We start from the raw sequence: 21,192 nt of genomic DNA, 5'->3' as shown, positions 1-21,192 counted from the left end.
ATCTGATTTACATATAAAGTGTTAAAATGTGCATAAAGTTCGAGTCATGAAATATTGCTGCTTTTGATTCAAACATATTTTAAAATTCTGAAGGGAAAGATCTGAAGCCAGTCTTTTCAATATAGTTACTTCCAAATGGAAGGATTTGGAGTTGTAAACTTGAGCAAAGAAAGACTTGTAGAAAGGATATATTCTCTGGAAATTTCAACATCCTCTTGTCAGCATAGACACAAAAAGAAATAAAACATGAATTCAAAATATCCATCACTGCTACAGTACTGTAAGAAAGCCTCAGTATAACTATGGGTTAAGCTCAGAGTTTTCTTTTAGGTAATCATAGCATAAGTTAAGTAATAATCAAGAGCAAAAATTCTTTCCAGCCAAAAATATCCCAGGTTTTTCTTTCTGTGAGCTCCCTCTGCTCTTGAGAAGAAATATTTAACTATTAAAATAATTACTTGTGTGGCCAGCTCAGAGATACTGTCTGGACAAGTATAAGTTGCATCTTACATTTTCTTTTCCTTACATCTTACATTTTCTTTTCCTCTTCAGCCTCCTCTTCACACATTCAGCAGTTATCTTATTTACATTAGGAGGGAATTTTTTTTCATTTTCAGCTGAAGAGTTGCACCCAGCTTCTGTTGTGCAATGGTACACTCCTCAGTTATAAGTTTGAAACACTAACTCATATATGGAAAGCTAACCTTCCTCTTGCTAAAACTAAAGTTCACCTTTTTGTTGAACGAAATCAGACTTCCTTATTTTCCTTCTTTCCTATTTGTTTCTGCTCTCATCCTCCTTTAAGTTAATTGCTTCTCTTCCCTGTGTCAATAAGTTGGTGTCAGCTGCTCGCACAAGGGAATCAAATCTGTAACTTTCCAGACCTTTTCTAGACATCTTGGTTCCTGCTGCTCTGTTAAGCTGATAGAGATGAAGTGTCTTCAGAAATCTCTGCTGAGTCCAGGAAGTTTCTGTGTTTGTGCCAGGCCTTGCAGAAAGAGTCACTGAAAAAATTAATAGACTTAGACTGTAAGTCAGAACAGATTCTGGAATTGCCTTCTACCAGGAGTAAGTGCAATTTGATTTCATCATGCATTAGGGCCTAATGAGTGAACAAATGGTGTAATACAGTTACTTGTGACAGCAAGAGCCTACACTTCCTTTCAGCCCTTTCCAGATCTCCTTTCTGGATGTGCAGTGCTCCATGAGAATGTTTATTCTCATCTTCCCTTCAACCACTTATCCATTCTAGAAAGTAGTAAGTGGCTGGTATAAGTTAACAGTGGTTTGATAGTTTGTGGTAGCTCTGAGTCTTTGGTAGTGAATAGTGCTCAAAAAGCTCTGGTATTTTATTTTCTTTAAGTTCCTTAGTGCAAGAGGAAAACTGCTTCCCTTGCTCAGGTCTCACGATTTTGTAGGCATTTTCATAGCTACAAATTGATAAACCACTGAGAAGTACAAAGGGCCAACAACCCTCTCAGCAGTCTAGACTCCAGTTTGGTTTGCAATTAAGCTCTTCCTGGGGGCCTTGAGGAGCCTGATTGCATCCTAAAATGAGACAGCCTGGCTTAACTTACCTGGCTGCATCTACCATGTCTCGAGAGGTGTGTGCACACTCTGGGCTTTCCTAAGCACCAGTAGTTTGAGTCTGAAAATAATTGACTTCTTGGCTCAAGAACATTTATCTAAATTTCTTGTTGTACTTAAGTGTCTATAAAAGATGTGTGTGAACTTTTTTTCTTTTTAAGAGTGGTATTATTTATTTTCATGAGCATTAAACAAAATCAGTAGGAAATGCCTAGAATTAGGACAGTCTAGGAGAAACATTTTTTGTGGACACCCCACACATACATGCATGGGAAAGAAAACTTGAGCAGAAGCTGTGGTATTGACCGATTAGTATAGATCAATATTTGTAAAGATTTTTTTTAAATGAAACTTCTGTGTTTCTCTGCTTGACTTATGACAGAAATTAAAGTTATCATTTAACTCACTGTCATTTAACATGAAGTTCGAGTTATGTTCTGAGATACCTGCAATATTTTTGCATAAATAATGGTTGTGAAGATACTAATATAGACCACAGTGTAATAGTAACACATTCTGTTTTGCATCAGTTAAACTTGAGTTATATATGTGCTGTGCAAACACACGTCTCTGAATACCTCCTATTTATAAGACTGTGGGGAAATCTGGTTCAGTTTCCTCCCTCTTACCTTCTGTATTAGAACACTTCTTTTAGAATCACAGTGTATTTTGCAGCAGGAATTTGCTAATAGCTCCTGCAGAAGTTCTCCAAACATGGATGATAATTATATACCTAGCCTCAAGATTAAAAAAAAATCAAACCCAACCAAACAACAAAACACAAAAAAAAATCCAAACCAAGCTACCCCTGCAAAAAACCACAAGCTCATACCACCCAAAAAACTGCATAAAACCTCACAAACACACTCCCTTGACCCTCCAAAAGTACAGTCCTTTTTTTCCCAGTAAATGTTCTGACCATTTAGCCGTGGAATCGTGGGTAAGTACCCAGTCTGGACCAGTTAATGGTCTCTGAATATATACCATGAATATACCAACACTGACTCTCTTGTCAACAGATGTTATATGGGCCCCAGTCTAGTAGGTGTGCTCCAAGAATGCCCGTGCTGATGAGTCCCTGAGTTAGATAAAAGGACCTGTGGGTTTGGTTGGGATCGGTACCACACTGTTCAGGTGTGAACAAGCCTAAGACAATGGTTTTGGGGATGAGGGAATTCTACTTGCAAAAACAGTTTAAGTGATTGTGGATCTCATGACTGAATTGGCCATGAGATTTGGTGAGGGACTGTGTTCACTGGGGTAATGTAAGTGTGCAACCCCCCTCCAGGAAGGGCTGTGAAGAGAGGAAGGGAAGGAGGGGTGTCTTATGGTGGTTCTGAGGTCAGCAGTGTAGCAGATAAGCTGCCATAAATCCAGGTAGTAGTAAGAGGGACACAAAATTCAGAGGGGTCTGCTGTGTGCCTTAAAATCAGGGGAATCAAGTGGAAAAAGAGCATGTAGAGTCATCCACTTACAAAGCAAAGGACTTCATTGTAAGAGAGAGTAATTTGGGGCTATCTAAGAAAGGACTGGTCCAGATAGTTCTTGGTAAGTGCTGATCGTGGCAGATGATGAAAACACCTACAAATACTCTTAAGCTCTAACATTCTAATTAAGAAAACATTAATTTGCTGGGGTATTGAAGGGTGGTACTAGTCTGTATGAGAGGACCTAAAAAAGAGAGTTCACAACAACAGTATCAAAATCATGAGAAAAAAACCCAAGGTTTAAAGTAAGCCAATAAAATAAAGATATGGTACACTTTAAAGTCCCAGAAGTGAATCAGAAACAGAAAACTGACTGAAAGATATTTGAGAGACAGAACTAACAGGCTTGGGAAGCTGTGAAAAGGTAATGTCCAAGGTATTGATTAGTGCATTTGTTGTCATTGTTACTGAAAAGAAATTAAGTAAAGGAGTAGTACAGATAAACTACACCTGTTTCAGCTAGTCATAACAATATTCAGCTGAATATCATGAGGAGCAGCAAGTAATTTGAGAAAAGTCTAGTAGTATACTTGTTTGAGAACACATGGATGATAGAAAATATATAAAAAGCAAATATATTTTTTAAAGGAGGAAAATGGAACTTGGGGTGTTACCAAGGACTCTTTTAAATTCCCTAAAGAAATATTTTAAGCTGTAAATGGCCCAAATGCATGAGAAACTGAAAAAGTTTTAAAGTACTGGTTTAGCGAAAAGATTGTGCTCTCAAAATAACAGTCAGTGGTTTACTGGAGGACAAGAAAGTTGATAATTTTTTCTGGTGTGGGGCATGTTTATGAAAATCCCTGATGATAATAAATTGGGAAAGTCTGCAGTGGAAGACAGGATTAGAATCCAAAGGTTGTTAAATAGGAGCAGTGACCTAAAACATAAAATGGCAATCCTGCAGGGACAACTAAAATTTTAAAGAAAATAATAATCCTCTTTACAAACACAGTGTGAGAAGTGACAGGGGAGGAAATGATATGAAATAGAAAAGCATCTCTAAGTAGATCATAACCGAGTGTAAATCAGGAATGACACTCTGCAAAAGCAACACTGAGATACAGAAACAGGAATGCCCTTCTGTAAGAGGGGATGGAATTGCTCTGCTGGAGTACTGGGCTGAGCTCTGGTTCTGTCTATCAAGACAGATATCTTGAGGAGAGCAACACAAAGATCACCATTTATGAAAAGAGAGTGAGGGAACTGGGGGTGTTTTATCTCAAGTAAGAGACTTGAAGCAGAGGCAGCAGTTTTGCAGAAGCCACATTCATAGTTAGAGGAGATAAGGGAGAAGCTGTGTTGCTTTGTAGGCTCTGGTAAACACAGAAGAAGGGGATGTCATGACCTTAAGTCACAGTAAGGGAAATTGAAGAATAAGAATTCCAACCAGGCAACGAGCATTACTGTAAGGGTCAATTATTTTTAGGGAAGCAGTGGAAATTCTGCCTTGAAGAGATTGAGTAGAGAAATAGTGCATTGTAGTTGACTCCAGCTTTCTGCAGGAACAGAGACTAGATTATCTCATAGGTCCCTTGCTCATGTATTTTCAGTGAAATTCAGCAATTAGGTTACTGCCAAATAGGTTTTAAGAACATAAAATCCAGACTCAGGTCCCCTTCTTTATTTGTGATCAGCTACTTGAGCCAAGTGTATCTTCACTGAGTGGCTGAACTAAAATTAGCATCTGATCTTTTGGAATGGGATTCAATTGGGTTCATTGCTGCTTTGACTTCTAAATTATGTGTTTCTTGTATTCTTCCTGATAGTAAGGGGTTGCAGAGCAACAAGAAATCTGTACTTCCAGATTAATATGACTTTCTCTGTTCTTGGTTATGAAACTGTCAATTGTAACACTTCTGATAATATTCATTCAGACCATACTGAGGCTTTAGTGCTTATTGTGTTCACATTCTGCAAACCTCTTGTCACGGCCATGACTCTTGTCAGCATGCATCCTGAAGGAGTACAAATACTCTGTGATGGTGTTTCCAAATTAGTATCCAAAGCACAAATAGCCTATCCTGAAAGGCATACCAATTTAGATCAAAAATAACAGCTATTTACATGGGTAGATGTAAAATTTAATTAAACTTTTCTGTGAAATAATGAAAGTGCCCTTTTTTCAAGACCTTCAGCAGATGGTCTTTACAGCTCTAGATCCCAGCTCTGAGAAGATGCTTTGCATAAATTTTGCTTGAAGAACAAAGTTCTGACCAGTGTATTTTTTCTGACTGGCAAATGACTAAGCTGCTGTATGAACTTGCTCTGGACGTTTGTCTGTAACTGTAGGGGAAAACTTCTGATGGAATCAAGGAAATAAAAAAAAATTATTCCTGCCTCATACAAAATTGTTAGTTAAGGAATAGTTAAAAAAATACTAATATTTCTCCCTATGCAGATTGTTGATGAAATAAGATTTAAATTGTTAAGCACAAGCTGTACCGCTTCTTGGTGGAGAAAAAACCATATTGCATATTCATAAATGCTCCTTTAGAAATTTGTGATGTTGCAAAATAAAACTATTATTTTCTGCCAAGAAAAAATAATAACGTAAATTGCTAATAAAGTATGAGCAATCAAGCTCTTATCTGAGGAAAAATATTTAAAAATATATATTTATGACAAAATATAAATAAAATAAGGGGTGTTTTTCTTTTTTATCAAATACGTCTGTAATCATAAGGAGAGAGGGGAAAAACCTCAACCTCCTGCCCCCCTCCAAAGTTCTCCTACCTTTTTTCTGTAGCTTTTCCGTCTGTGCATTTAGCATTCAGGTAACCAAACCTCATACACGGCAGTACCAGCTTTATTATTTTACCTTATGGCTGGGACTTTTCCTGTGAGTAACTGCTTTCATACTCCTAGATCTGGTCTTTCCCAACTTTAGTCGTCACAGTTTCCTCACCTGCCCAAATGCCCTTGTCAAAGATATTCCTAAGAGTTGTCTTAGTGTCCTGTCATACAGAAACTTCAGTTACATTTCAGCTCTGCCAGCAAACACACAGTTCCACTGAAATGTGCTGTTTATCAGGCTGCCTGCTGTTCCCAGTTAAACACAGTGGTGTTGGATACTGGCTGTAGTGAGCATGGAACACTTTACACAAACAAAATGAGCAAAAGAGAAAAATGCACCTAACTGGGTGTTCTGGCCAGCCCAGCTCCCAGGCTGAGGTGTGTTCACCAAAGTGCTTGTCCTTGTGCCCAGATCAATATGCTATGATATCCTGCTGCATTCTTGCAGTGCTGCTTCATCAGTTAATCAGTCTCATGATGCTGTCCATAGCAGTCTTGCCAAGAAAGCAGCAATACAATAAAAGTGTGTAGAACAGGAATTTTCCTGGGCTCCCTCATTTCAACAGTGTGTGTGAATGGACGAAGTGAGGAAAAATGTCGTGAGCTGTAGGAAATGGCATTCACAGTGCAGGAAACATCTTTCACTTCTCCATTGGTTTTGCATTTTATTCAGATGTATCCTTAAGGTAGTGAATTGCTTTTCCATTGTTATGCTGGAGATCCAATACACTTTTTAAAATGGTTGTTACCCACTTAAGCTCACAAACTCCCTCCTTCGCATTAGCTGCACTAAAATTTCCTTTTTTAGTTGAAAAAAACATAATATTTGCTTTTGTTCCTTTAGAAAATATTTTTACTGATGTTTGCAAGGAATAATTGTTCTTTTGTATACCAGAGGTTTCACATGAAGTTTTGGATGAAAGACTTAAGTGGACAGCCCTGCTGTTGTATAAAGTTCTTGGGAAGGCTCATTTGAGAAAGCAGACATAGAGTGATGTTACGAGGAACAAATGTGCAGTAGAGGCCAATGAAAGACATACTATTTAGTATTTACTATTTAAAGTTTTGAAACTATTTTACCCTTTCAAACTTTAGACAATAGCAAACATTAAATTTGTTTTTTCTGCTGTTAGGTTAGCTTAGCTTTTGGGGTGGGAAAGGTGATAGGACCAGAAGCAGAATTGGAGTTTTAGTTTCTGCATGTAACTGTGCAGTTCAGACTCAAATCTACAGAAAGCTCACAGATAGTGGTTTAAATCAGCCAAGACTTGGGGCAGGAGAATCTTGCATTGCTGTAACGTTACAGTAGTGTTTGTGCTTGTGAATGCTGAGGTCCTGAAGTCATTTTACATTGCCTCAACCAGAGTCTCTAGGAGAAGCCTCAGTTACCCTATGCCTACCTGTAAAACAAGAAGGGAAACCTATCAGTGTTCTCTCTCACCTGCAGCAAGACTGGAGTGGAACAGCATTGCAGTTGGTTTGCCTTGCTGTCTTTGAGTTCTGCTTAAGAATAAAGTAAAATAAATACGAATAGTTTCAGAGAGGAGAGACTTCTAGTTGCAATTTCTAATACCAGAACCATTGTGAATAAAAGCTATTTAGGTGGGTATCTGACCAATTCAGTAAAACTTTTCATAAAACACTGGAAGTGTATGTGAGTATGTGTGTGAGAGAGGAGGAGGAGATATAAAATTGAAAATGCTGTTTCAAACGGGAAAGATTGCCAACAAAGGAGGGTAGACTCATGGTAGTATTCTAGAGTTGGTGTTTTGTATTTACTGATTGGGAGTGTTTCTTCAATTCACAAAAATTGTTATGATGACAGACTGGGCAGTTATAGTAAACATTTAAACATCCATAGGAAAAAAATTGTTTTCTTCAGTAAACATATAAAATGGATATCAGCTACTGCCCTTCGTCCACTCCCAAACTAAACCCCCAAATGGCTTTAGTATGGAGCCAGTCTTTACACATCTGTCCTTTTGCTTCACACACCTGACAGTAATGCTGGTTTAGAAATAACACCCAGCATGAGGGCCGATGTGAGGGCAGAGGGCTGGGTCTGAGCTCGGAGTGAAGTCCTGCCAGGCTGCCTCTGCTCCAAGCTGGGACCTGTCTGACCTCCTCCTGCTCTGCAGGCACTGAGGCTCTGAGGGAAGCACAGAAGTGTCAGCTCACTCCCCGAGCCATCCTGCAGCACATGCATGGGTTCCAAAGGTGCCTTAGCCCAGGGAGTCCACTGCAGCTCGTTGTCCCCTGCCAGCCTCCAGCTGGCTTTGCTTGTCACCTGCTGTGGTTCATCCAGCTTATCCCCTGTGCAGGTGTGACAGCAGCGATGGAAGAGGCTTTGAAGTTAATAAAGCATTGTGCCCATGGAGTTTAGACACCTCTATCTACAGTCAGCACAGAGTGAGGCTTCCATGATTGAATTTATTTGTAAATGCACATATTTCTTATTAAGCCCTGCTTCAAATACCCTTGAGCTTTCTTTTTTTTCCTCTCCTTTTTTTTTTTTTTTTTTGGGTAATGTTGAAAAAGACACCAACCTGTGGTTTAACTTTCTAAGAACTCCCTTTTCTAGAATTGGAGTTTGAATTTTTGGAGAGTGGTTCCAAAAGGACTGTTCCTCGGTCTTATGAGAGGAAACCAGCACAATTTCATGAGAAAAAATAAGTTGAATCTGGTACATGTGTGTGGATACAGCACTCTTGAGTTGCTCCTTTGGTGTGAGAGGAACTTCTCTTTATTAAGGAATAAGTGTTTTAAGGAATAGATGTTTAGTCTACAGTAGTGTAAGGAGGAACAAAAGGAGGTTCATTAATTTTCCATGCTTAAATGTTCTCAGGCTTACAGAGGAGGAAGCTGGGTAGAAAGTCAGTGTTGAAGCTCATTTGTTAATGTTTGTTGTAGGTGATTGCACTGTAGTTTGGTTTTTTAATCATTCTGTCTAATATCTATAGAGGATGTTACAAGCTGGCTCATCTTTTGAAGGTTAACGGGGTTACCTCAGTGCAGCCATAAAACTGGGGACATGTCTGTTGTGACAAACCCTTGGTATTTTAGCCGTGTCCATTAATGTCATAAGGAAAGGGCTCTGGTAAACTTCAATTAGCATTAAAATATAGAGGAGAGAGGAAGTATTTTGGTATTCTTAGTAAATTGATTATTTCTAGCATAAAGACAAATTATTGATCATCCTTATAACCACTTTTTTCCCTCATATTGGCACATAATTCTCTAGTTTAATTTTCTGTTATCCCATTGGGTATTGGTACTGCTGATTCACCCTTCCAGACTTTTAACATTAGAAATTTTGCCGCTCTTTTTTCTTTCTTTTCTGTTTCGTTTTACACTAACTATCCACCATATTGACTAATGTTTCACTATGCCTCCATCTCTCTGTAGATTGTAAAATGTAGGGCTGGAATTAATTTTTTTTGTTCTGGATTTGTACAACTCTGTATGGCAAAGTCTGAGCCCCAGCATGGTTCATATTGGCTGTAAGAGTTCAGAGAATGGATGTTCTGCTGTAGTTGGACAGTCATTTCCCATTAGGATTAGAAATTGAGCAGTGTGACCTGTAAGATCTAGCAAATTAGTTGTAATATCAGGGTTTCCTCCTTTACATGTAAGTATATTATTTATGGCATAATGAAGTGTGATTATTGTCTAAACACTTTCCTATATTGAATACTAATCTGCAGAGAATGAGTGGCAGCCAGGAAAAGCAATGCTGGTGGGAAAAGGCGCTCTATTCTCCCCTTTTTCCTGCATCACAGTGTGAAGGTAAGCACCTCTGCCTCTTAGAACTAACTTGCTGTTGCACCTGTGTTAGAGCAAAATACTCCTTGTTATGGACTGGAATTGCTGCAGATGAATTGGAACTAATGTCTAGATATAAAAAACCCACACCAGTAAGCTTCCACAATCAGTTCTCTTATCAGAGAGAGAACTGGGATGCTTCAATTGCACTTGTAGTAGATCTCTAGCATGATTCTAAATTGGTTTCAAAAGAAAGTGGTTTTAAAGTAGTCTTAATATTTATGCAAGTTTACTTAATTCCAGAGCCTGCAATTAAGTAAACAGAAAACTCTGAAAATACTTTATTACGTTTCTTAATGTTTCATCCTGAGAAAATCCTTACTTGGTAGGTAATTTTATAAGAATGTGAAAACATGATGATTACCTTTTATGGGTTTGCATAAATAACATGCCAGTTGTTCAGTGAATGTGTGGAATCTCTCTCAGACTGGGAAGGAGAGGGATTTGCCACTTGGCCACTCCCTTCATTCACACTGACAGGCTGGGAATTTTTCTGTGCCACACGAGAGCAAGTCCACTCCTGATAGGCAGGCTGCTCGTGAGCAGAAGCAGGTGTGCTTCCAGAACCCCCAGGAATCTGGAGTATCTGACAGCTGACTCAGCCAAGGTTTTCAGTGGACAGGCAAGAATCCAAGCAGGGTTTTTTGCCTGCATACCAGTTCACCTTTCCTGGGAGACGGCAAGAAGCTAAACCAGAACATTTTGTATCCTGAATTGATAGGCTCTCTGGTGCTTTCTGTCGGTAGAGGTTCAGGGCAAGAAAGATTTGATCTGAGACCTGGTTCCTTAATAATCTGGAAGTAGATTAGCCAGTGGTTGATACTGAACTACTTTAGGAATGCAACTGAACCGTATTCTCGGTGCCAAAACTCCCTTACTTGGGTGTTCAGGACAGTTTGGGTTACTTTCAAGAACATCTTAACTTACTTTGCTCCCAACTATAGAAATGTGCACAATGAAAGACAGGCTGATGCGTGCAGGACTGGTCACAGAACCTCCCATGTTCGCAATGTCTTTACAAAGCGGGGGTGGGTGTTCGGTGTCCTGCGGCAGAGCCGTGGGTTGTTCCCGGTGTCTCCCGCGGCTCCCGGCGCCGGGAGCGGCTCGTGCTGACCCCTGGCGGGGAAGGCCCGTAACTGCGGGGGGGGAGCGCGGCCGCGGGCGGAACCTGCTGGGGCGGGGCAGTGTCCGTGAGGTTCGGCAGCCCCGAGGGTCGCTCTTCCAGACTCGGCTTTTAAACGAGACTTTTTAAACAAGGAACTTTGTCCTCAGAGCTGATGTTGTTCTTTCGCAAACTGTTTCCAGTTTTTCCGTATGGGTGTTTTTTATAAATGGATATTGATGCATGTGATCCATGTGTATCTATATGATGTGTTGATATTCTATATAGAAGTTTACTCTGGTAATTAGAAACCACAGCCATTCACATCAACTGGGGGTTTTTTTGAGCTTCAGTGAGGATCAGGCTGCAGTTGCAGTCTGTACTGTATGGGGATAGAAATAGGAATGATCTGGAACACCGTGCAGCATCAGAATTGAAAAATGCACTGAAGCATTTATGATAAGAAAGTAATTCTTGCTCTTTATACTTTAGTATTTTAGATGTTTTCATTAACTAGGTAGCTTCCTCTTTTATTATTTCGTTATCCAGGTAGGATTTGATGAAGCTTCCATAAGGTATTATGCTTATCTCTGTAAGGGTGTCAGACCGTAAAATCCCCCACAAGCACAGAGGGCTAGAGTATGAATTTCAAGAATACGTCTCTGGATGCTTTCATTTTGGCTAAATGTAAATAACAGTGTTCCTCAATTCTGTTTTTTCTTCCTTTTCCTCTGAAACACCCCCACAAACACAATGTAAGAGTGCTATACAAATGCCAAGGGAGAGAATGGTGTAGGAGAACTTGCAGATGTAAAGGAAATATCCAATGATGATGAACATCTTTTAGATTTTAATATGGTAAGTTTGTCATTGGTTTGGGGGAGGAAGTTTTTTGCTTATTTTATAAGGGTGGGCTACTGCATCTTTTCTTTCATCACAATTCTCAGTCTGACCTCAAATGAAATTCCTGCAAAAACCTTCAAAAGCCTTTCTTTCCTTACTTTGTTTTTTAATCTCCTCTGCATCTTGGGCATTCTTCTGAAAATTCCTCAAGGTGTTGTACTTTGGGGAGTACAACCCTTTGTACGAATAGTTGTACTTCTAGTAGATAAGCAAAGCCAGTTTCCTTTGGGAATGCTTGGCATTTGCTTGTCAGGAGTGTTAAACATGAGTCTTCTTTTCCTCAACTAAGTAAGCGTAGAGTGGGCTGATATGCATTGTGAGGGCAGAAAGGACCAGTAACTGAAGGCATAAAGATAATTTTTGCTGAATTCTGTCCTCATTACAAGCAAAAAAACCCAATTTTTTTTTTTCTGTAGGGAAAAAATGTCATGTTCACATGTATTTACTGATACACCTTTAAACTTCATAGTGATCATAGCACTACATTTACACTATGGCATGCTTGCTGTGGCTTTACTGATTCAGCTGAACATGTATTGAAAATACATTTGCTTGAAGTTTAGTCAGATCTGTGCTGTGTTTTCTTGCTATTTAATACTTACTACCAAGTTTGGGAGATACCTTTTACAGTAATTTTTCTAACATAAACTGTGATAAAGATACATCCTAACTGAGTTTGCTTTTGATTCTCTTGCTTTTTTTGTGCAAATCCTAAAATTAAGGAATAGGAAAAAATAATAAAAGCCCCACCTTTTTATCCTGCTGTTCTGCAGTCCTTTCTGCATAGTGGATTAATTTAGGAAAGAGAAGAACTTGCCCTGTAATCTTGGCATCTCTCTTGGACAACTACAAAACCACGTAACCTCCCCGCCCAGAGAAAAGCAAGCGTGTTCTTTTTTGTTCCCCATCAACACTGTCAGTTTAAATCCTTAGGTTTCTTCTGTTTATGAAGCAAGATGTGCAGATGATATAAATGCTGAGGCAAAACCAAATGGCTTCAGGAAGAAGATCTACTCCAGTGATAGCTCCAGCTCTGAAGACACAGCTTCAGAAGGTGGAAGTGAATGGGCTGATCCGTGTGAGGAGGAGCTTTTTTCTCGAACTCAACTGTAAAAACTGCAGAGTAGAAAAGATGGTTGAAAAGTAACATGAGATGGAAAACTATCCTTCTTGAGGGTCTGTAGCTCTAAAACAACAACTTGAGTTTCCTCTTCAGTTAATGGATTCAGATGTGTATTTATCTTTCTCTTCTTGCTTATTTTATAGATGAGGACACAGCTGTCCTGTTGAAGATTTTTTTTCCCCAAAAAATACTGTTAAATTCTTGGCTATTTGAACTAGACTAGATTGTGTTGTCAAATCAAGAATGGATGTGCATGTGCTTGTCTTAGTAGTACCACTGCTTTTTTGCATCTTAATTGCAGTTATTTTCATTCGTAACTGTAGCCCTACCACTATTACTATCTTCTTAGCATCGCAGTGTCTACAGCTACTTCTGCTATTCAGAGACTTCAGCTTTCTGCACATTAGGCTTTGTTCTCTAAGAACTGGGAGATAAATACTTAACACTGTAATCTATCAGTGCCTTTCTGAATGCAGGAGAAAAGCATGAATGACTTGTCCAGTCTTCATTCAGTAAATCTCATAACTTTGAAGTAGGAACAACAGGGTTGTGCTTTAGAGACTTACAGAAACTGTGTTTTCTATCCTATGATTCCCCCCCTCCCACAAACCAACACTGAGGATACCATGGTTTGTATTTTTGCTAACTGGAGAAGCCAAGGATTTTTTGTAGGTATGGAGGCAATGTGGGGTTTTTTTCCTTTTTTTCTTTTTTTTGTCCTTTTTAGCAACTTGCCAATGTGGGGCAGAAGTTTAAAAAGTAACACCAAAAATAATAAACCACTGGGGTGATGTGTGGATTGTTGTGAATTTTGTTAACGAGTAATGAGAATGTTGTCTTGTTGCAGATGAAGGCATTCATGTAACCTGCAAAAGCATCCTGTAACTGAACTTGAGCTTGAATGACTGAAACTCTCTAAAATGCTCAGAGTGTTCAATGTTCTAAATGCAAAGGGTCAGTGCTTCACTTGAAAGAAATCCTGTGGCTGCTGCAGTTAGCTGCTGTTGTGGCTGTAATTTAGTAAATCTCGTAGTTCATTTTGTGTTCCTGAGAGAATGTGTGGGGCAAGTTCTGTGTGTGGTGGGTGGGGGTAGGGAAGGTGATGACTTACAGCATACATGTGTGATTGCAGTAGTGATTGTTGCTTTATGTGACTTGCTTTTAAATTTTATTTTGTTAACTTAGAAAGTCAATACATTGTCAAGTTGCATCTGTACAAGACTATCAACTCCTTGTGCTTTTAACACATTATGCAAAATGTATAAGCCAGGAGGAGCAATATTTGCAAAACTAAACATTCTAAGTTTTTACCAACTCCTAGTTTAAAAAATGACAACAACTAACTAGTCTACACGATTGCAGCATGTCTAGAACACCAGGAAGTGCAGAGAGTCCAACACTGACTTGAAAAGCTTCACCATTAATTTTGACAGGCAATAAACCTCACAAGAAACGTAGCTGTTTGAAATGTGAGCTGAACTGCCTTTGAAATATGTTCTGCGCTAGAAATGCTTTCTGAGTAACTGGGTTTTGTTGCCTTTATTCAGTTGACAGTGTAAGAATTTAAATATGTGGTTGGGGAACCATGCCAGTCTTTGTGCAACGCTTTTGGTGAGATCCTTACTAAAACTGGCTTGGTTGCCCTTACCCGGGGACTTTCTTTTGGTCCTCCTCTTAGACTATGTTTTAGGGTTTGTATTCATACAACAAATCTTTTGACACTTTACAGTTTCTTTTCTTAATTTATTTGCAGACTTTGAATAGATTTTTATATATTTTACTTTCTTCTGGAGCTTCCTTGAGAGGTTGTTTAGCACCTGCACTGAGAACTAGTTAACTGTAACATGAAAGTAAAAAAAGAACTTTATACACAAATTCTTCAAATCACTACAGTGAAGAATGGAATAGAACTTCATTTGAGAACAGGAAATGACCAAATGGACATATTTCAAACACAAACTTCAGCTCAGTTAATACTGGCTTGAGCTGCTTCTTTGGTAAGAAAGGGCTCAAAATATCAAAGGTGTTGCTCGTAGTTACATTGTGGTGTGTAATGATTCCAGCACCTTTGGGGAAAATAAAATCCTATACTGAGCTTGGGCAATAACAAATTGTCTTTACTTGTTTTCATAGTTTAATGGCTAAAGCTCTAAGGCTTTCAGTGAGAGTTGAAGTGTGGTTTTTAGTTTTTCTATATGGATAGAAACACACAACAACAACAACAACAACAACAACAAAAGCATTAAAGGTTGGCGTACGCTGAACCGCACTGTGGGATGAAGCGCATTGCATATCCATAGCACTGAAGTATCAGTTTTCCATTCCTGGGCTGAAATTTGTTTCTACTTTTTGCTTCAAGTGGTTGTATTGTTCTGATTTCACGTACACCAGAGTAACTGATTTTGTTTTCTTGTGGAGTTACTTAACACCGAATAAAAATATAAAAGGACAGTTGGATGGTGTGTGTGTGTCTTTATTTTCTTTGGCTAATTGTATAGCTTAAATACAACATGGCAGTTAAGCATTAAACATTCTGGAGAAATAGCATGAGATACCAAGTTTAGGAGTCCTTTTCATTGCTGTAATTTTTAAAACTATTTTTTATTCTTTTTCAATACAAGGTAGGAAAATTAAATACACTGCATCTGTTCTTAAAAAAACAAAACAAAACAAAACAAGACAAAATAAGCTTAGTCCCCACCTTATTTCTGCATAAAATATCATAATCTCATTCCAAAAATTTGTAAGGACAACTTCACATTTAGAAAACACAAAATCTCTTTAAGAAAGAAATTAAACCCACACAAACCCAGACCCTTTCACACATAACAGTTAAAGAACTTGTATATAGCAGGGGATCTAAACCAGCAGACTTTTATTTCTGCTTTCAACTTGCGTTCAGCCATTAAATGGTCAGTAAATTCCACGAAAGTGCACTCCTCATTCCTCTTTTCATAGAAAGGAAAAAAACTCCCAACAGCTCACATTTCACTTGGTGGAGCTGGGTGCACTGTGGTGCTGTAGGTCTGCAGCCAAAGGGACCTGGGATTCTGTGCAGAATGATTCAGACTCTGCTGAACTGGAAGTGCAGTGAAAACACCACAAATACACAATTGGAAATAATGGAAAAGAGTTGCTCTGTAAGGCCCTTGGGTGAATACTTTTGTTCATGAGTATCTAGCATGCTTCAAACTTGGTAGTTGAAACTTTTAAAGGCATAAATTATTTTCAATTATTTCTTAAATACAGCAGAAGGAATATATTTTCATTGTGCTTATAGAACAGGCTTGATAAAAGAATCAGCCAAGCTTTTCAATTGCTGTATCTGAATTAACTCCATATATCTTAAAGAATTAGTTTCCAATGTAAACAATGCTTCTGCTGTGCAAACCCCACTGCATAGTCCTAGGGAGCAAGTGCACCTGTCAGCAGTGGGGCAGCTGTAAATGCACGTCACACTGGGACTTCACAGGGGTGCTGTCCGATGTGAAAATACATGGGAAGGGAGTGCACCTTCTGGAAAGTCAGGATTCCTTGACAGTAGCTCATTATTTCCCTGCCAGGACCATCATAGTTAAGTATTATCCCCAATTAATTAGTCATTAGCTTTCATGTACAGCATCTCACATAATTTTCTTTTATGATCCATGGAACTAGTAGCAACAAGACTCCAGAAGTTTGGGACAAATGAGACTTCACTGACATATTTTAGCTTCCTACAGTAAGCCTCCTGTTCTGTTGTTCAAGGTTCTCCTAAAATGTGTTATTATGTGCAAGTGCTTATAAATTTTATGAGGTACCTCTGCTCCAAGGGGATGATAATGGGATGAAAGGGGAAAACAGCTCACAGAGCTGGCAGTGGGTCAGCACACTGATGGGAAAAAGCCACTGAGTGACACAAAACACTGGTCTCCCTGCCCTCCTTCATCTGTAACAGCTTCACTATAAACACACCGAGGACAGAGGCTGTGCTGAGAGGCTGCCGCGGGTGCTGCCTCCTCCCACCTGGCAGCCTTCCCGCAGGGCAGGTGCTGCTGGAACGGCCGTGTCTGGAACTGTAGTGTATCTGCAGCCATAGGACCCAGCTAATCCAAGAGTGCAAAGGCAGTAGGAAGTCTCTACCTCCCTCTCAGTACAAGGCAGGGTTCCTTCTATTAACAGCAGTAACCGGCATTCAATGTTGCTACAATTGCTTGTCAGGAAGACTTCAGGAGTTGTTAATGAAGGGTTATCTGCCCATCGTTTCTGCACAGACCTTTTACTCACTACAAGGAAACAGACACAGCAGGAAGTAGCAACTCTCCTTGCCTCACAGAATTGAGCACTCTCAAGTTCTTGAATTTCTTCTAAAACCATTGGAGGCAATCAAGCCTGTTAAAAAGTATAGATGAGCATATTTTCAGAATCATTTCAGTGCTTTGCTTGTTTGTAGCCACAGAAATGTTCAAGCAGAGAGCAGTACAGTACAGCAGCAGTACTGAAAGCAAATACATAAGCATAAGTGCCTAAAAAGGGATACCACTTCCACTGCTGAAGATTTTTAGGGACAGATTAGACAAATGTGTCAGGAATGATGCAATGACCCACACAAACTCATACAGTTTGATCCCCAACTTGTGTTTGAAAAAAGTACAACTTACGTGTTAAGCCTCTTGTCCAAAATTTGCCTCATTAATTCCCACCTGCTATGATGAGCCACCCTGATCCCTTCCTGATATGGAAAGAAATTGGTATTGAATTTTTCATTTTTGCACAGTTCATATATTCATGCAGTAATGAATGTTAAGGACTGTTAGCATCCTTTATATCCCAAATACCCTTTCAGTAGAATTTTGCCTTTTTCATTTTTTTTTTACATAACTTGTAATTTTTGCATTGCTGTTTGGCTTCTAATTGTCCTTTGTAATGGGATTTGAGCCCTCAGTTGTTTGACTCTGGAACTCTTATCTATTTGACAAAAAGTCTTCATGAAGTCTCAGTTGTCATTTATGGTTTTTAAATATTTTTCTGCCATTTTTCCTGTAATTTTATTCAATACAAAAATATTAGATTCTTTTAAGCACTGAAGATCCACGGAGATACATTAATGGCATCTGTTACCTGCCCCAAACAAATGTTACTTAGTTTCATTCATCGCTACTAGTTCTAGACAACAACTCATTTTTAGTTCAGTACTTCTTTTTTTCTCCCTAGTGAATTCCAATAGAAAACTGCCACATGTTGAGTCCAATGCCTTTTCTGTTATAGAACAGATCTATTTGCTTTGGGAAATGTAATTTAAATTGTGCTTACTTAAGAGAATAAATCTGCTATAGCACTCCAACTTTTCATTATGCAGCTGTGCATAATAACAGCCCCGTTTCCTTCTCTGGTGTGATTTAGTGATGAGTGAAGATCTGTAACAGAGGTACCATGGAGGCTTTGTCAGCAATTGTTTATGGGCACTTAGGATTCTGCAATTCTGAGATATTATACAAGAAGTAATATTTTTAGTTTGTATAGTTTTACTTCTTCTCACCTTATTACTCATTTTGTCCTTCCTAAACAGCTTGTAGACAGTGATAGAAACAATCCTGTCAAGCATCAGGTTTCGGTAATATCAATTCAAACATGCTTGGAAAGCTTCACACGCTCTTCCTGCCTTTCCTGCTCTTCATTTTCTTGCTGTCTTATGGAGGCAAACTTAAAACCAGTGGTAACAGAAGCATTAACAGTAATGGTAGCTACAGCCCTGGCTTTCTCAGCCTTTATCAGGTCTAAGTTCCTATAGGACGAGGCAGTGTTTTGGGATAATGAAATGGCACGTTCTCCTGCTGTTCCTGATTCATCCCAAACCTATTAAAATGGCTTGGTGCACAGACATTCCATTGCTAGTAGGAATGCCTGTGCACATGGTGGCTGTGCAGGAAATGGACTGCTATCAAACACAGACAAAATTAGTTTTATGTGAACAAAATTAATTTGTGATGAATCTGACAGAGAAGAATTCATTTGTCAAAAGCATCACCATTTGCTTCTGAGGTACTGATCTTTTTCATAGAATCATTATCCTTTTTACTGCTACAAGACAGTGGAAAGCTGAATTTATTCATTGATCCCTTTTCTTGTACCATAGAACATGCATTAGGTACTTCAGCGTGCCTGCAGTAATTCTGTAAAGCCCGGAGGGTAACAGTATCCAGCACTGCAACACTTGCACTCTGGCTTGGGGGAGCTAAAACTGCCTAAAGTGACAGTGATGGGAGGTGGAGGCAGGAGCCGTAGGTCAGCTGGTGTTCAGTGAGGCACAACTCTTGGACCTTCACAATATGCAAATCTTTGGCTAACTGGGGAAAAAAATGTCTTCTAGTTTATGAGAGAAAATGACTGTCTTCAAGATGGATCAGGAGCTGCACAGCAGATTCAAATGAAGCTCAGTTTGGCTGGCTCTGAAAGCTGCTTGCATCATACTTGGCTTGTGATGAATGAAAAGTCAATCTAGATGTTCTCATCTAGTTCTTAAAAAAATAACTTTGAAGTTGTATCAATTGGAAAATTGCTGAAGCTTAAAAACAGAACCGAAAGCCTAAGCAGAGAATGATTTCTCACATCTACAGGCATAAGAAATATGATGGAAACTTGTGTTTCTGTTCCTCAGCTCTAACGAAGCAGAGGAAGGACTGTTATTTTGGGTACTTTTATCATATGTAGTATATTCCAGAGAAATCACTGAGACAGAACAGAGCAGAAACTCTTCATGCTTTCTTGCACAGTAACCATAAAACTGCCATATTGAACTCTGCTGGCATGGATGAGAGTCTGTATGACAGAGCTTTGGAATTGCATGTTTTAAAAAAAATTAAATTCTGTAGCACCAGTCTATTATTAGACCATGTAGATTTTTTTTTTTGCCCAGTAAGTGAACATCAGTAGCCAGTTTGAGGCTGCTCTATGTAGTGCTTCATTTCTACACAATAGCCACAGGTAAGACACTCTTGAACAAAACATGAGGATTTCATCCCAAGAATTTTTACACAGTTAAGTGTTCTGCAGGTTTACCCAACCCTGAATCAGTGGTAGAGGACTGATGACAACCACACTTAAGCACCATAACTAACTTCTTATCACACTTCTGAGGATTTACTTGATTTCTCAGTGTGCCCTTCTGGATGGACTTTAAATTTTGCACAGCTGCAAAAGAAAGGTGCTAAAGGTCCCCTTTGCACTGTTATGCATTTATACTTCCTGTACCTGGCAGTACCTGTGCTGTTTCCTTTTAATAATTAGCACATGCCACACTTCCATCAGAACTAGTGGTGTGACACTGTATTTAGTCACAGTGCCAGCCCTTCAGCTTTTACCCACACAGAGGAATACACAATATTTGCAGACAGAAACTACCTTACCTTGGAGGTGGCATGAACAGAACTGATGCTAACAGATAATGCAAAACACCTCAGCTTTTGGAATATCTCATGACAACCAGCAACACTATTTACCCTTTCCCATCAAACTCACGTGCAGAGTATTTTTCTATATTGACTAGGCTGTGATTTTCTGTGAGTTTCTGTACGCTCTGCTACTGCTTTTTTTTTTGCAGCAGCAGGTTTTTCTAATAGTTTCTTCAGCCTAAATTATATTAGGAAGTTGGAAGTATCGTTATTTCCTATGCAGACATTCTACAGACTTACAGAACTCATGACTGTGTATTTCCATTCTCTTTTTTACCCTGGAAACCAAACAATTCTGACCCAAGTTCAATGATACCACGATGACAATACATTATTCTGGTTGCTCCAATAGAAATATTGATTCCCACTCTCAAAAACAGAAGAAAAATATTAATACTAAAAAACGAATTAGTGACAGTATATGGTCCAAAAGACTTATGCACATAAACAAGTTTTTAGTGCCTCAAAACTGTTTTGGTTCTATTTACCTACTTTTGACAGTAACATGAGAGCTATCTTTCAGAGATAGTGATTTTCAAAAAAAGATATGGAGTAATTAATGCCAATCCTAAATTGTTTTATATTGATACTCATCTTTGAAATACATCAAAATAAGTACTGGTCTCAGATCCAAACAACAGAAACTATCTGCAGAGATATAATTTTTGATTGCTAAGTTTTCAGTGTAGTAATCTTGATAGGATGGAACTGGTTGCAATAGGGCCATGGTGGCAAGTACTTCTTGGTTTCCCTCTGCCTCTCGCAATTTATTCAGATGTAACTTGCCCACATCAAAGCCTGAATAATCATAGGTTTGCCGCTGCTTGGTATCAAACTAATTACGCTAACAAAAGGTTAGATATTTCTGCATTTGCTTCAGCGTAGACTAGAGGTGTGAGGTGACGGTTCAGGTGTCCGCTTTATCTTACCACCACTGTAGAG

General features: G+C 39.0%; 1 protein-coding gene across 3 annotated transcripts in view; it reads left to right on the top strand.

The window, feature by feature from the left end:
- The window catches only part of KIAA0232 (KIAA0232 ortholog), a 57,396-nt gene extending 42,125 nt beyond the window's left edge, over window positions 1–15,271 (top strand). For all 3 annotated transcript variants that reach the window (XM_018089070.2, XM_018089064.2, XM_018089077.2), the window contains 3 exons: window positions 9,575–9,656; window positions 11,555–11,652; window positions 12,631–15,271. In XM_018089070.2, coding sequence (XP_017944559.1) covers window positions 9,575–9,656; window positions 11,555–11,652; window positions 12,631–12,810 — 360 coding nt within the window. In that variant the 3' untranslated portion in view covers window positions 12,811–15,271. The remainder of the gene's footprint in view (window positions 1–9,574; window positions 9,657–11,554; window positions 11,653–12,630) is intronic.
- Window positions 15,272–21,192: the final 5,921 nt, after the last annotated feature.

The sequence above is a fragment of the Manacus vitellinus genome, unplaced genomic scaffold (genome assembly GCF_001715985.3).
Source record: "Manacus vitellinus isolate BGI_N305 unplaced genomic scaffold, ASM171598v3 scaffold_0_pilon, whole genome shotgun sequence".
NCBI classification, from domain to species: domain Eukaryota; kingdom Metazoa; phylum Chordata; class Aves; order Passeriformes; family Pipridae; genus Manacus; species Manacus vitellinus.
The sequence above is the reverse complement of the archived record's forward strand: the minus strand, read 5'-3'. Positions and strand labels throughout refer to the sequence as shown.